At 41.0% G+C, this 17,404-nt stretch overlaps 1 protein-coding gene across 1 annotated transcript in view; it reads left to right on the forward strand.

Annotated features, from left to right (window-relative positions):
• The first annotated feature begins 454 nt into the window (after positions 1-454).
• pop4 (POP4 homolog, ribonuclease P/MRP subunit) overlaps positions 455-17,404 on the forward strand; it is a 50,561-nt gene continuing 33,611 nt past the window's right edge. The window contains exons 1-3 of the mRNA XM_034183946.1: positions 455-537; positions 6,045-6,100; positions 13,546-13,772. Of these exons, the coding sequence (XP_034039837.1) occupies positions 531-537; positions 6,045-6,100; positions 13,546-13,772 (290 nt within the window). The 5' untranslated portion in view covers positions 455-530. The remainder of the gene's footprint in view (positions 538-6,044; positions 6,101-13,545; positions 13,773-17,404) is intronic.

Below are 17,404 nucleotides of genomic sequence, written 5' to 3' on the forward strand. Positions count from 1 at the left end.
AAACCACACCCAGAGTTTTTGGCATATTAGCAAAACTGGGACCATTAGTTTTAGTAAAGTTGTGTACTTGGAAGTACTGGAACAGGTGGGATTCTGGGATATTTTTCAAATATGTCCCCATAGCTTCCAAAAACTCACCAACGTACAACTGACCAATGTTAAAAGATACCGTTTTTAAACCACGGAGAGAAAGCAGAGTCAAACCCCGGTGGGAGAAATCAGTGAATGTCAAGAATGTGGCTTTAAATGGATAAATCTCTGAACCCAAACGGAATACAGAACTGCTACAGAATGTTTTGTTTTACGACAGGGCTTTCCACTCCGGTCCAGCAGGTGGCGATAAGTAACTATTAGGTTTACCCACTGTCAAACTCGAAGAAGAAGAAGAAAAGAGAGAGAGAGAGAGAGAGAGAGAGAGAGAGAGAGAGAGAGAGAGAGAGAGAGAGAGAGAGAGAGAGAGAGAAAAAAAAAGCGTCATTCATTTTTGTTTCAGAATCTGTTTTTTTAAAGGTTTCATCAAAGATCATCAAATGGAAGGTAAGTTCAGTTTCCAAATGCATATTTGAAGTAAAAATCCACGACACTGAAGCCAGGTTCGGCGGTCCGTCAGTCTGTAACAAAATGTTTTGTTTTTGAACACGTCGTTTCGTTTATCTTTACGTCTTTTGTAAAATAGATGTCAGGATGAAATGAGTCGTTTTTCGCTGTGGGTTAAAAGTTGTTGTTTTGACCGCAGACTGAGTGGTTTTTACTTGCTGTTGTGTAAACAACATGGATAAACCACCAAAATGTAATTTTGTATGCTTTTCATCACGTTAATAAGAGATTCAATGCATGAGAGCCTGAAAACGTGTTAAAACAAATATTCCAAATAATCCGTGTCTGCTACGTTTAACCTGCGTGGATCTTCGTAAACTCAAATTCAGATATTTTATATACAGTGAGGGAAATAAGTATTTGTACACCCTGCGATTTTGCAAGTTCTCAGAAGTCATGGAGGGGTCAGAAATTTTCATGTCCACTGTGAGAGACATAATCTAAAATAAAAATCTGGAAATCACAATGTATGATTTTTTTTTAATAATTGTATGTTACTGCTGCAAATAAGTATTTGAACACTTGTGAAAATCAGTGTTAATATTTGGTACAGTAGCCTTTGTTTGCAATTACAGAGGTCAAACATTTCCTGTAGTTTTTCACCAGGTTTGCACACACTGCAGCAGGGATTCTGGTCCACTCCTCCACACAGATCTTTTCCAAATCTTTCAGGTTTGGAGTTTCAGCTCCATCCAAAGATTTTCTATTGAGTTCAGGTCTGGAGACTGGCCAGGCCACTCCAGGACCTTGAAATGCTTCTTACGGAGTACCTCCTTAGTTGCCCTGGCTGTGTGTTTGGGGTCATTGACATGCTGCAAGACCCAGCAATGACCCATCTTCAATGCTCTTACTGAGAGAAGGAGGTTGTTTGCCAAAATTTTGCAATACATGGCCCATCCATCCTCCTTTCAATATGGTGCAGTCATCCTGTCCCCTTTGCAGAAGAGCACCCCCAGAGTATGATGTTTCTACCCCCATGCTTCACGGGATGGTTTTCTTGGGGTTGTTCTCATCCTCTAACCATGGTAAGTGTAGTTGATTCCAAAAAGCTCTATTCTGGTCTCATCTGACCACATGACCTTCTCCCATGCCTCCTGTGGATCATCCAGATGGTCACTGGTGAACTTCAGACGGGCCTGGACATGTGCTGGTTTGAGCAGGGGGACCTTGCTGCCCTGCAGGATTTTAAACCATGACAGCATCATGTGTTACTAATGTAATCTTTGTGATTGTGGTCCCAGCTCTCTTCAGGTCATTGACCAGGTCCAGGAACCAGGAACGTTTTAGTAAAAACTCAACTAGTCATGTTTGGAGGAAGACGAATGCTGAGTTGCATCCCAAGAACACCATATCTACTGTGAAGCATGGGGGTGGAAACATCATGCTTTGGGGCTGTTTTTCTGCAAAGGGGAAAGGACGACTGATCCGTGTTAATGGAAGAATGAACGTGACCATGTATTGTGAGATTTTAAGCCAAAACCTCCTTCCTTCAGTGACAGCATTGAAGATGCTGCGTGGCTGGGTCTTCTAGCATGACAATGATCCCAAACACACCGCTTGCGAAACTGAAAGTCTGTGTTGCCCAGTGACAGCCCCAAAACATCACTGCTCTGGAGGAGATCTGCATGGAGCAATGGGCCAAAATACCAGCTACAGCGTGTGCGAACCTGGTCAAGACTTACAGGAAATGTTTGACCTCTGTCATTGCCAACAAAGATTATGTTACAAAGTATTGAGTTGAACTTTTGTCATTGACCAAATACTTATTTTCCACTATAATTTACAAATAAATTCTTTAAAAATCATACAATGTGATTTCCTGGATTTTTTTTCTCATTTTGTCTCTCATAGTTGAAGTGTACCTATGTTGAAAATTACAGACCTCTCTCATCTTTCTAAGTAGGAGAACTTGCACAATCAGGGGCTGACTAAATACTTCTTTATCCCACTGTATTATTATTATTATTATTATTATAGATTTTACATGAGGATATATTGTATCCCCAGTTATACAGCTTCATGATCAAGTATGTATTATAGAGGCTGACATTTGCCATTTTGTCTTTCTGTCCCCTGGCCAAAAATAATCTTCATGCTCTTTAATGTGGTGCTTTTTCAAATGTTTAAGTTCACTGTATTGTAGGTCGTGACAGAGCTTCCGCCTCTCGGTACAATGGCTTTGCAAACATTGCACATTGCTGTCTTGTTTTGCGGTGTTCCGCACAGTGGACATGTGATGAAAAGTTGGTCAGCTCCAGTTCTGCTTTTATTAACGCTTGCCTTTTGGCTGGCTGTGTGTGTGTGGGGGGGGGATTCCTGAATGGAGGTGTGTCTCATTGCTCTGTGTCTCATTGGGGCACATCTCCATATGGGAGGTCCCTTCCGTGATTTGTAGCCAATGAGCAGAGCAGCCAGGAGGGAATCCCTTCTGGATATGTTTCAGCAGAAAAACACACACATCCTGGATCGGAAAACTCTGCAGGGTGTATCTGTAATTTCAGATCCGTGAATTACATTGGTATCGGAACCAGATGGTGATATTGGATTGGTTCGGCCCCATCCCTGGTCCATCTTGCACATTTTCTCCTGATTGCTGGTTTGGTTGCACCTGTCCAACACTTGGAGATACCATCCACGTTCCTGGGGTGGAGAGGAACAGTCGGTGAGACGGGCTCTGACCATTGAAGTGTGGCACCCCCTGTAACTCTCTGGAGTCGATTGATGTGTCTCCGTGTCAAAAGTCACATGACCTAATTAAAAAGACATAGCACACAATCCACTCCACTCTGAGTGTTTGTTTGAATGCATGTTGAATATGTGGAATTCAACCTGCAAGCCACTTTATAAATTTTGTTAATAGGCCAAGTATAACTTGAATTATGATGAATAATTTACTCAAATTTTTTTGGGGATAATATTCTCATATTTGCTGCACGTTTGGCAGACACCCACAGCAAAACGACTCATTTCCTCATTCAGCTGCAGGAGAGAGGGGTGGGAAGAAAAAAGATTCCCTCATCTTCAGTGGGAGAAAGGGGTGTTACCATTGGTGGAAAACTCGGGAGATAACCAATCAAAATCACCAACTCCAAGTGGGTTTGATGACAACCCACAGACCCTACGTGTGTGTGCTTCCATGTGTCTGTGTGTGTGTGTCTGCACATTTTGTAAACAAGACTTTTCTTCCGTCTCTCTCTGTCTGCGACAGCAAGCAAGTAAAAAAAAAAAAACCAACACAAATTTTTCTTTATCACTGGTGTAAAATATATTACCTAATAAACAATGAATCCCAATCCACATATTTTGGCTTCGGAGAGAAGAAAATTGTGGTTTGATATGGCGCGAAAAGCAGACAGCAGTCAGTTTTGAAAGTTGTGTAATATTTGCTGTGCTTGGAGTGTGTTTTTAGTGTGTGTGGTGGAGTGTTTTAGCATATGTGATCAGTGTATGGTGTAGTTATTTTATTTATTTAGTGCATCAAAATAATCAGACGTCTTGGAACAGCACGTCAAGTCTCTCTCTTTTTTTTTTAAGTACATGAAGATGATTGACGCCTGGCGTGCGTCATCAGAGTCTAAACCAGAGCGTGATCAGTCTGATGATGAATTGGACTTTATTGTTCTGGTCTGGACAAACCAGAGCAGATGGATCCACTGATCTGTGCGCACAGATAGTCAAGACTTCAGATGGTTAATATAACCCCTGGCAGTAATTATGGAATCACCGGCCTCGGAGGATGTTCATTCAGTTGTTTAATTTTTAGAAAAAAGCAGATCACAGACATGACACAAAACTATAGTCATTTCAAATGGCAACTTTCTGGCTTTAAGAAACACTATAAGAAATCAGGAAAAATAATTGTGGCAGTCAGTAACGGTTACTTTTTTAGAACAAGCAGAGGGAAAAAATATGGAATCACTCAGTTCTGAGGAATAAATTATGGAATCGCCCTGTAAATTTTCATCCCCAAAACTAACACCTGCATCAAATCAGATCTGCTCGTTAGTCTGCATCTAAAAAGGAGTGATCACACCTTGGAGAGCTGTTGCACCAAGTGGACTGACATGAATCATGGCTCCAACACGAGAGATGTCAATTGAAACAAAGGAGAGGATTATCAAACTCTTAAAAGACGGTAAATCATCGCACAATGTTGCAAAAGATGTTGGTTGTTCACACTCAGCTGTGTCTAAACTCTGGACCAAATACAAACAACATGGGAAGGCTGTTAAAGGCAAACATACTGGTAGACCAAGGAAGACATCAAAGCGTCACGACAGAAAACTTAAAGCAATATGTTTCAAAAATCGAAAATGCACATCAAAACAAATGAGGAACGAATGGGAGGAAACTGGAGTCAACGTCTGTGACCGAACTGTAAGAAACCGCCTAAAGGAAATGGGATTTACATACAGAAAAGCTAAACGAAAGCCATCATTAACACCTAAACAGAAAAAAACAAGGTTACAATGGGCTAAGGAAAAGCAATCGTGGACTGTGGATGACTGGATGAAAGTCATATTCAGTGATGAATCTCGAATCTGCATTGGGCAAGGTGATGATGCTGGAACTTTTGTTTGGTGCCGTTCCAATGAGATTTATAAAGATGACTGCCTGAAGAGAACATGTAAATTTCCACAGTCATTGATGATATGGGGCTGCATGTCAGGTAAAGGCACTGGGGAGATGGCTGTCATTACATCATCAATAAATGCACAAGCTTACATTGATATTTTGGACACTTTTCTTATCCCATCAATTGAAAGGATGTTTGGGGATGATGAAATCATTTTTCAAGATGATAATGCATCTTGCCATAGAGCAAAAACTGTGAAAACATTCCTTGCAAAAAGACACATAGGGTCAATGTCATGGCCTGCAAATAGTCCGGATCTTAATCCAATTGAAAATCTTTGGTGGAAGTTGAAGAAAATGGTCCATGACAAGGCTCCAACCTGCAAAGCTGATCTGGCAACAGCAATCAGAGAAAGTTGGAGCCAGATTGATGAAGAGTACTGTTTGTCACTCATTAAGTCCATGCCTCAGAGACTGCAAGCTGTTATAAAAGCCAGACGTGGTGCAACAAAATACTAGTGATGTGTTGGAGCGTTCTTTTGTTTTTCATGATTCCATAATTTTTTCCTCAGAATTGAGTGATTCCATATTTTTTTTTCCCTCTGCTTGGTCTAAAAAAGTAACCGTTACTGACTGCCACAGTTATTTTTCCTGATTTTCTTAAAGCCAGAAAGTTGCCATTTGAAATGACTTTAGTTTTGTGTCATGTCTGTGATCTGCTTTTTTCTACAAAATTAAACAACTGAATGAACATCCTCCGAGGCCGGTGATTCCATAATTTTTGCCAGGGGTTGTATAGCACTGGAAAAAACTGGTGCTCTCTAAAATCTCATTCAATTTATCGTGTCTTTTTTTTTCCCTCTACTCCACAGAACGACTTGTCCAAGCGAAGATTCCCAGAGCCCTTGTGAACTCTCTTGGTGTTGAGGTAGGCAGATACCTGTTTGGTGCATTGTTTAGCCATAAAGCTGTTTTCATGTTACATCACAGTTACATCAGAGTTTAGTATAATTCTGTCATACTGTTCAGGGTTCTCAGCAGGATTTGTTCTCAGCATAATGGGATGGAAAAATCACCTTAAGAAGCTGGGGGTTCGAGGAATGCTTAGGCTTCGACCCCGCTGAAGCTTTTGCTTTATTGGCTTATAAAGGGCCTTCTTTGGTGTTTTTTTTTTTTTTTAAACTTCAAAATGTAAAGTAATCAGAAATTAATCTTGAAGTTAAAAAAAACATTTGTAAGGATTTTCTATCGTAAACTGAGGTGTATAAATTGGCTCCTGTGCAGTGACACACATTTCTACACTCTTCCATGTTTTGGTGTGATGCCCCTTTATATTGGCTTTAAAGTAAGGCTGTAACAAAGATTTAAAAAAAAAACAAAAAACTATGGCTTTACATCAATCAATCAATCAATCAATCAATTTTATTTATATAGCGCCAAATCACAACAAACAGTTGCCCCAAGGCGCTTTATATTGTAAGGCAAGGCCATACAATAATTATGGAAAAACCCCAACGGTCAAAACGACCCCCTGTGAGCAAGCACTTGGCGACAGTGGGAAGGAAAAACTCCCTTGTAACAGGAAGAAACCTCCAGCAGAACCAGGCTCAGGGAGGGGCAGTCTTCTGCTGGGACTGGTTGGGGCTGAGGGAGAGAACCACAAAAAAGACATGCTGTGGAGGGGAGCAGAGATCAATCACTAATGATTAAATGCAGAGTGGTGCATACAGAGCAAAAAGAGAAAGAATCACTCAGTGCATCATGGGAACCCCCCAGCAGTCTAAGTCTATAGCAGCATAACTAAGGGATGGTTCAGGGTCACCTGATCCAGCCTAACTATAAGCTTTAGCAAAAAGGAAAGTTTTAAGCCTAATCTTAAAAGTAGAGAGGGTGTCTGTCTCCCTGATCTGAATTGGGAGCTGGTTCCACAGGAGAGGAGCCTGAGAGCTGAAGGCTCTGCCTCCCATTCTACTCTTACAAACCCTAGGAACTACAAGTAAGCCTGCAGTCTGAGAGCGAAGCGCTCTATTGGGGTGATATGGTACTATGAGGTCCCTAAGATAAGATGGGACCTGATTATTCAAAACCTTATAAGTAAGAAGAAGAATTTTAAATTCTATTCTAGAATTAACAGGAAGCCAATGAAGAGAGGCCAATATGGGTGAGATATGCTCTCTCCTTCTAGTCCCTGTTAGTACTCTAGCTGCAGCATTTTGAATTAACTGAAGGCTTTTCAGGGAACTTTTAGGACAACCTGATAATAATGAATTACAATAGTCCAGCCTAGAGGAAATAAATGCATGAATGAGTTTTTCAGCATCACTCTGAGACAAGACCTTTCTAATTTTAGAGATATTGCGTAAATGCAAAAAAGCAGTCCTACATATTTGTTTAATATGCGCTTTGAATGACATATCCTGATCAAAAATGACTCCAAGATTTCTCACAGTATTACTAGAGGTCAGGGTAATGCCATCCAGAGTAAGGATCTGGTTAGACACCATGTTTCTAAGATTTGTGGGGCCAAGTACAATAACTTCAGTTTTATCTGAGTTTAAAAGCAGGAAATTAGAGGTCATCCATGTCTTTATGTCTGTAAGACAATCCTGCAGTTTAGCTAATTGGTGTGTGTCCTCTGGCTTCATGGATAGATAAAGCTGGGTATCATCTGCGTAACAATGAAAATTTAAGCAATGCCGTCTAATAATACTGCCTAAGGGAAGCATGTATAAAGTGAATAAAATTGGTCCTAGCACAGAACCTTGTGGAACTCCATAATTAACCTTAGTCTGTGAAGAAGATTCCCCATTTACATGAACAAATTGTAATCTATTAGATAAATATGATTCAAACCACCGCAACGCAGTGCCTTTAATACCTATGGCATGCTCTAATCTCTGTAATAAAATTTTATGGTCAACAGTATCAAAAGCAGCACTGAGGTCTAACAGAACAAGCACAGAGATGAGTCCACTGTCTGAGGCCATAAGAAGATCATTTGTAACCTTCACTAATGCTGTTTCTGTACTATGATGAATTCTAAAACCTGACTGAAACTCTTCAAATAGACCATTCCTCTGCAGATGATCAGTTAGCTGTTTTACAACTACCCTTTCAAGAATTTTTGAGAGAAAAGGAAGGTTGGAGATTGGCCTATAATTAGCTAAGATAGCTGGGTCAAGTGATGGCTTTTTAAGTAATGGTTTAAGTACTGCCACCTTAAAAGCCTGTGGTACATAGCCAACTAACAAAGATAGATTGATCATATTTAAGATCGAAGCATTAAATAATGGTAGGGCTTCCTTGAGCAGCCTGGTAGGAATGGGGTCTAATAGACATGCTGATGGTTTGGATGAAGTAACTAATGAAAATAACTCAGACAGAACAATCTGAGACCTAGTTACAGCGCTTTCTGAAAGACTTCTAGTGTAATGAAACTTATTCCCCACTGCTGGGTAGTCCATCAGAGTAAATGTTATTAAGAAATGATCAGACAGAAGGGAGTTTTCAGGGAATACTGTTAAGTCTTCAATTTCCATACCATAAATCAGAACAAGATCTAAGATATGATTAAAGTGGTGGGTGGACTCATTTACATTTTGAGCAAAGCCAATTGAGTCTAATAATAGATTAAATGCAGTGTTGAGGCTGTCATTCTCAGCATCTGTGTGGATGTTAAAATTGCCCACTATAATTATCTTATCTGAGCTAAGCACTAAGTCAGACAAAAGGTCTGAAAATTCACAGAGAAACTCACAGTAACGACCAGGTGGACGATAGATAATAACAAATAAAACTGGTTTTTGGGACTTCCAATTTGGATGGACAAGACTACGAGTAAGAGTCATGCTTTCAAATGAATTAAAGCTCTGTCTGGGTTTTTGATTAATTAATAAGCTGGAATGGAAGATTGCTGCTAATCCTCCGCCTCGGCCCGTGCTACGAGCATTCTGGCAGTTAGTGTGACTCGGGGGTGTTGACTCATTTAAACTAACATATTCATCCTGCTGTAACCAGGTTTCTGTAAGGCAGAATAAATCAATATGTTGATCAATTATTATATCATTTACTAACAGGGACTTAGAAGAGAGAGACCTAATGTTTAGTAGACCACATTTAACTGTTTTAGTCTGTCTGTTATATGTCGACGCGGGTTGAGGAGCGGACCTGCGTCAGATGGAACCCAGCACTACAAATAACCAGAAAAGCGGTTCCAAAAACAATATATTTATTTCACCCGCTGTGCATAAAAAGTGTAAAAACAAAAATAGCGTCCTTCTGGTGGAGTGACTGTTGGCACGCTCTCCAGCGCCCGCAAGGATCAAAGCCCGGCGCTCCTGGACCCACTACCACCGCCAAACACCCCCCAGGTGGACACGACAAACTGACTCTCTGTGAAGCAAAGAAGAGGTGAGGTAAGTCAGCAGTTACAACTAATATCTTTCAAAAGACACACGCTATCAGCAACACATTCAGGTCTGTATCTTTTTTAACTTTATGCAAATGAGCAGCTTCTCACAACTGGTGGAGGATCACTTATCCGCACGCCACAGCAGTGAGAAGCAAGCTGCACAATTCTCATCACAATTCAAGTATACTGTGTAACAAAACACCAAGTTACTATCAACAATTAGTCAAACACTTAATCACCTTTGATGTGTGCTGACAGCATGTGTCCTCACCCTTCCTTGCTTCACGGGCTCGATGTGTCAAACCCAGGCGCGGTCCTCAGCGTCTCACAAACGAACATCACAAGGTCGAGTTCCCGGCAGTTCTGCTTGAATCACACATGACTTAAATGCAGAACGCCATCCAATTATCTGCTTCAGCTGAACGTCTTTAAGGTTGCATGTGAGCACCAGTCACAGGTGCTACACATGATGTTGATGAGGGTGAGGACTCTTCAGCCAGCACCTTCTCCACAGACAAATCAGTTTCCATGCCACCTGAAGAGCAAAGAAAAGAAAAGAACACCAAAATATCCAGCCACACCCCCCAACACACAACACTGTGGTGCAGTTGAAGGTGCTATATTATTTTTTCTTTTTGAATTTTTATGCTTAAATAGATTTTTGCTGGTTATTGGTGGTCTGGGAGCAGGCACCGTCTCTACGGGGATGGGGTAATGAGGGGATGGCAGGGGGAGAGAAGCTGCAGAGAGGTGTGTAAGACTACAACTCTGCTTCCTGGTCCCAACCCTGGATAGTCACGGTTTGGAGGATTTAAGAATATTGGCCAGATTTCTAGAAATGAGAGCTGCTCCATCCAAAAATATTGGCCAGATTTCTAGAAATGAGAGCTGCTCCATCCAAAGTGGGATGGATGCCGTCTCTCCTAACAAGACCAGGTTTTCCCCAGAAGCTTTGCCAATTATCTATGAAGCCCACATACAACATTTGGCCCTCAAAATGCAGGCAACAGTGTTTCAGAGGGATATACAGTGAGGAAAATAAGCATTTGAACACCCTGTGATTTTGCAAGTTCTCCCACTTAGAAATCATGGAGGGGTCTGAAATTTCATCTTAGGTGCATGTCCACTGTGAGAGACGTAATCTAAAAAAAATTCGGAAATCACAATGTATGATTTTTTAAAAATAATTTCTTTGTATGTTACTGCTGCAAATAAGTATTTGAACACCTGTGAAAATCAATGTTAATATTTGGTACAGTAGCCTTTGTTTGCAGTTACAGAGGTCAAACGTTTCCTGTAGTTTTTCACCAGGTTTTCACACACTGCAGCAGGGATTTTGGTCCACTCCTCCATACAGATCTTCTCTAGATATTTCAGGTTTGGAGTTTCAGCTCCCTCCTAAGATTTTCTATTGAGTTCAGGTCTGGAGACTGGCCAGGCCACTCCAGGACCTTGAAATGCTTCTTATGGAGCCCGCCCCCATTAATTGCCCTGGCTGTGTGTTTGGGGTCATTGTCATTCTGGAAGACCCAGCCATGACCCATCTTCAATGCTCTTACTGAGGGAAGGAGGTTGTTTGCCAAAATCTCGCAATACATGACCCCATCCATCTTCCCTTCAATACGGTGCAGTCGTCCTGTCCCCTTTGCAGAAGAGCACCCCCAGAGTATGATGTTTCCACCCCCATGCTTCACGGTTGGGATGGTTTTCTTGGGGTTGTTCTCATCAGTGGTGTAAACCTTGTACAGTGTGTTTTCTCCTCTTGTGGCACATTTGATGTGTTGATGAAGTCCTAAGAGCACTGATTTTAATTCCACATGATTAATATCGCCCACGATAATGTGCACCGTGTCATGATGTCGGTTTGGCTGTAGGCTAATGTCACTATGTCAAGACAACACACCACACACAAACAGATTTCACTCACAAACATTCCCAGGTCAGACAGGCAATAAAGATTGATCTCTCGAGATCGAAAATGACTTTGGAGAAAACAATGAATTTGATTCCTGCACTGCCACGCAATTCATCGTGCCAATGCGTCCCACTTGATGCCACGCTATGTAAAATAATAATTTCACAGCCGATGGCGCATTTGCTCTCAGAATTTGGCTGAGTAAAACATCTCCTTTCGCTCCCAGAAGCACAGAGAAATTATCTACAGCTGCAGGTTGTCTGATGCGCATCATACAGTGGAGAATGCATTTAGAATCTTGTCTCAAAGGTAACTATTACATCCACCAAGGACGTAATGAAATCATCAGCGTTTATTTATTTATTTGTCTGTCTTTTAGCAAGATTATGTCAAAACTACTGCATGGATTTTGACAAACCTTTCACCACAGATAGATGTTAGACCATGTTAGACTCCATTAAATTTTGGAGGTGATCCAGATCCGGCTTCTTGCCCCAGTTTCACTTTATATAGTCTTTGAAGGATTACATCAAAACTATTTATCGGATTCTCACCAAAATGTCACCACGGATGCATATTAGGCCATGGAAGACTCCATTAAATCTTGGAGTTGATCGGATTTTGGATCAAGATTTCACTTTATATAGCTTTGAAGAATTATGTCAATACTGCATTTGGATGTTATCTGGATCCGGATTGGCGGACTTCAGAAATCTCTGATTGCTCTTGTTCATAAATATATATTGTAATAGATTGGTAAAACAGTTGCACTTTCATTCCTTCTTATGAATTAGATAATGTATTTGTAAAATTATGTTTATTATAGATCTCGTCATAATCTAATTGCAGGTTTAGATGCCTTGCGCACAGTGACACGCTGTGACATGCAGTGTTTTTGAATAGGTTGTGCAGTGTTCACGACTAGTTCATGCAAGTGGCATGAAAATAATGCATGCCAGAAATTTTGAACATTTCAAAATTGCACTGTCAAAGCGCCGTTTCTCTCTCTCTCTCTCTCTCTCTCTCTCTCTGTGTCTGTGTGTGTGTCATCCATGATTCCTCATGCACACTGGTGTCAGTGTTGTAGATAATATCAAGATTTATGTATCTAGTATAAAGCTGACCGTGCATGTGTGTGTGCACTATCCACAGCCACTGTGATTAAGTGATTAACACCAACCTTGCTATGGTGACTGGGGGCACCAAGGGGCAGGTCACTCGGTGACCCGCTCACTGATCATGACCCGCTCACTGGAGCCCTTATTTTCGCAGTTCACGTGGTACTCAGGTCCAGTGGCAAGCACCACACTTTACTTACTACTTAGTAGTGGCTGCCTAGGGTGCACTTTAGTCCAAACGGACCAGCTCGTGCTGCGTGTGAGTTAAAGCGTGCGTTTTTTTTCAATTAAAATGTACCTGCTGTGTGCGGTGTGCCAGAGCACTGCAGTGATGACATGTTATCACCTTTCATCATCATTCACTTGAGTCTCATGAATGTCACAAATTGCTCTATGAAAATTAATTATGACAGCATACACACAATGCAGTGCAACTTACAACACATTAACTAACATGACCTGAAACATACAATGACATGTCTAAAAGTCATCTCTATTACCCATGTGTAGAACGGGTCACTCAGCTAGTTTTTGATAAATCTTAATTTCGTCATGTTTCATGTGAACCATTTTACTCACAGATTTGCCTCACATTGTTTATTTCATTCTGTAGAGATGGAAATCTTCCTTGCAACTAAAATGCATAAATCTTGGTAATATTTTTCCAAGGTGAGGTGATTTGTCACAAAGTGCTGTCTCATTGCTCTTTATACCATCGCAAACGCTTGTAGCTTGTTGGTGGAGCTGCTTAAAGCTGTGAGGGTTCAGAGGTTGGGACGTGTATTTAGACTGGGACTCATCGTTTCTTATTGAATAACAAAAAGGAGTAACCATGTACCAGTTGACCACCAGTGAATAAATTTGGACTTCTTATTCTGAATACCTTGATTAACTTTCCCTCCTGTCATTGTTTTTTTTTTTTTTTCCAGTCTCAAACAGACTCAAAAGCAGAAGCTTTCACTCAAGCTTTTCTGAAGAGCTGCACTCAGGACCGTACGCTCCAGGATGCAGACAGCTTGAGACACAAGGCGATAATATTGGGCTATTCCAGGCCCAAGAAGGAGAAGGCCAGCAGGAAGGAGAGGAAAGCCCAAAGACTCAGTGCTCGGCAGAAAAGGGCAATGAAGATCTTCCAAATAAAACCAGAACACCAGAGGTTGGTTGAATGTTGGAGTTGGCTGGCAGGCATGTACAAAAAACAAAAAAAACCAATACAATATCAATGTCACACACACACACACACACACACACACACACACACACACACACACACACACACACACACACACACACACACACACACACACACACACACACACACACACACACACCCCTTTTCTAAGCAATTTAATTTTGATCCATTTATTATAAAGGCTTCATTTGTCCCTCTTAATCACTAAATCGGGATATTATGCATTGGTCAGCACTAATGCTTTCTGACGTTGAGGTGATGGGGGACATCCCCCCCACCTCCTGAAAAAAAAAAAAAGTTGCTTCAGAAGGGAATTTATTGATTTGAGCTCTGTTAACTGCTAAAATTAGGTAAGTTACATTATATTGTTTACTTACATTTAAAAAATAAAAACTTCCACCGCTGAGGGTCTAGACAGTGTCCAGCTGTTGTCAGCAGAGGGTAGGACTTGAGTTTTGTCAGTTGGACTTGAATTAACACAAGTCACAATTGTTGTGCATTTGAACTTGGGGTAAGAAGATAACACGGCAATGTTGTGTGAACTGGTGCAGTACTGGTGCACCACCATTGGGGGCGGACTATTTGGTTTTGCCTGAATTTTTCTGAGGTTCCCCAACCAATATATTTCTGGCTCCATTCCCATCTCCTGTAACCTGTGTCCTGGCTGAATCCAAGCTCCACAGATTAGAGTGTGTCACTATCAACCACTTTCGGTGGGTGGGTCATGTCATTGGGATGGATGACAGCCAACGTCCCGAGCAGAGTGGAAGTCTTCAAAAAAATGTGCTGTTGCTTTCTCTTAGACAGTTCGTCGTCACGCTTCTCCATAAATTCGCTGCTCCATAAACTCTCTCATAAACACACTAATCCAATAAACTCGCTTGATTTGTTCTCTAACCTTGCCAGCTGCCAGCATAATTTTCCACAGAAGAGAATGCCCCTTTCAGCAACACTTTTTTTTTCAGCTCTGGGACCATCATATTCCTGAAATTTTCTTGCTCCATGACGACAGACTTGGACTTCAACTTTATCAATGTCCCAACGGGAATTGATGTGAAAGTGACAGTAAAATAAACCCCCCCCCAGCAAAAATAATTAGAATATAAAGCACTTTAGCCATGCGCTGCTCAGCAAAAATAGTCACTACTACCAGAAGTACGATAATCTGCTTGTTCTTGTGCGTTGTTCTCATGAATCAATGCATTCTGGGTGGATATTTATTTTTGTTTCCTTCCTATATGCGCTGTGCCTTTCATTTGCACTGGTTGTCAGTCTTCCAGATGAGTGTCTTCTGTGATCAGGACATTCTTGATGGTCTTCAGTGCCCACTGACAGCAGTTACTTTTCATTTCTGTTTGTGCTGGCTGCTGTAGCACATTGTTTGTATGCCGTTGTAGTTTAAAACCATAATTACGCTTCAGTGTTTTACAGACTGCACTGAATTCAGTTGTGCAGAACCGTGGAAAGTGGAAACATTTGTGTGAAACACAAAGTGGGTTGGTGTTTCTGTCAAACGGAGATACAGTAGATCTGACTACGTCTGTGATGGACCGTCTTTCTGCCTTGGATTCCATAATTGATTTACTAAAGTCTATGTTTCAGCTGCACTGTTTGACAAACATGAACTGTTTCAGTTTTTACAGTGATGACATACAAAATAATGTAAAGATCTGGTTTTACATTTAGTCAAAATCAAGTCTGGGAGGCAGAACTCCCAACACACATAATGGAACCGCTTTGGGTCCTGCAGGGCAACCATCCAGGCAGACACTGGTTCGACACCCCATTCTGGCAGAGTTGAGGAGGAGGCCCAGGGGCTGCAAGGCCAGGGCTGAGCTAATGGCTAGGCTAAAAAAAATTGACAGTACTTATTTAAGTTCTACAACCCCAATTCCAATGAAGTTGGGACCTCGTGTAAAATGTAAATAAAAACAGAATACAATAATGTGAAAATCCTCTTCAACCTATATTCAGTTGAATACACCACAAAGACAAGATATTTAATGTTCAAACTGATAGACTTTGTTGTTTGTGTGCAAATATTTGCTCATTTTGAAATGGATGCCTGCAACACATATCAATAAAGTTGAGACAGGGCAACAAAAGACTGGGAAAGTTGATCAATGCTCAAAGAACTGTCGTGGCTCGTCTTTAGTCTTCTCGGGATGTCTTCTTTTAGATAACACAAACTAATTGCAAGTGATATGCTAGAAAAGGACACAACACTTTAGAATAATTCAGCCTTAAGCAAGATAAAATGCACAGAGTTTTTAAGTTTATTTAAGCCTTCGACACAGAGCTTAGACAAACTGAGTCCTCTAGAGAGACTGAATATGACAACCGCGCTCATCTATTTATTGGAGACCCGCGGGCATCGCTCCTCCTTCGACTTTTTTATTTATTTCATTCCCAAGACATGGTTTTCTATTGGAAGCGTCCTCTAGTGAACCCTAAGCAGGTGTTAGGCCATTATTTCAATGTGACAAATGCTCCCATTAAAACGTGAAGGATTTACAACTGATTTTTTTTAAAAGACCTTCAGCCACAGGTGCAGCTGGCCTGAGGCCCCCCGCATGTGGCCTCAGCCACAGGTGCAGCTGGCCCGAGGCCCCTCGCACGTGGCCTGCGGGAAAGCACCTAAAAGGCCTTGGAAAGCCCCTGACAGACTGAATGACTAATAGAGCCCTTTTTTTTTTTGGTTGAACACCTGCTAGTTCAACCAGAGGACATACAGTTGGGATCAGGACACTTGATAGTTCATCATAGTTCAAATAAGGACCTAAAAATTCTTCTACAGTCCCTCCTCTGGGACTCGAAAGAGTCCCATTACATCAACTATACTCTTGGGTTGTTTACTGACAAGACATCCTCATTTGTGCATTGCAATAAAAAAGAAAAACACATCACTCGAATTACTGATAACTCTGGTGCGGATATGAATATCAGTGATACTTCACACGGTAAATATATTGAAGTGCAGGTGAACCTACATACTAAGGCACAAGGTGAGCAATTAGCTGGATTATATCAACGCAAGGTGACATTCAAACATTGAGTTTTGGTGTAATTCAAGGCACTTAAAATGGCCACATAAAACAAGTTACAGCAACCTCTTAATCATGGCAAAGTAAAGGCATTACATTGACATTAGTGCAACCAATCATCTTCTGGCATCTATTGTCTCACTCAACCAGAGGCTCCAACCCATTATACTTGGTTCTACATATTATTTTGTTAAAGAGTCACACATTTATTACTTAAATGCATCAAATAACCCCTACGTTACCACTATTTAGTCAACCAATCAAGAAACTATTCTAAGGTTAGCGCAGCTATATCTAGTTAAATGATAAACACAATAAATGGTTTCCCTTCATGTCCGTCCTTAAGTCATTTGCCTTAGTCAATCATATAATGGTTTTCATTATAGGCCATTTGTCAACATTCTTCACTTTGTTTTTCTTCTTTTTCAGCTTGTTTTCTAATGCCCTTTTTTGGCCAGATGCCAAATTTAGGCGATGCATGTCTCTTGAGGCATGCTATAATTTAAGAAAAAGGGGTCCCTATGGTGCATCTTTACTACTAAATCTACAAAC

Source organism: Thalassophryne amazonica, chromosome 2 (genome assembly GCF_902500255.1).
Source record: "Thalassophryne amazonica chromosome 2, fThaAma1.1, whole genome shotgun sequence".
NCBI classification, from domain to species: Eukaryota; Metazoa; Chordata; class Actinopteri; order Batrachoidiformes; family Batrachoididae; genus Thalassophryne; species Thalassophryne amazonica.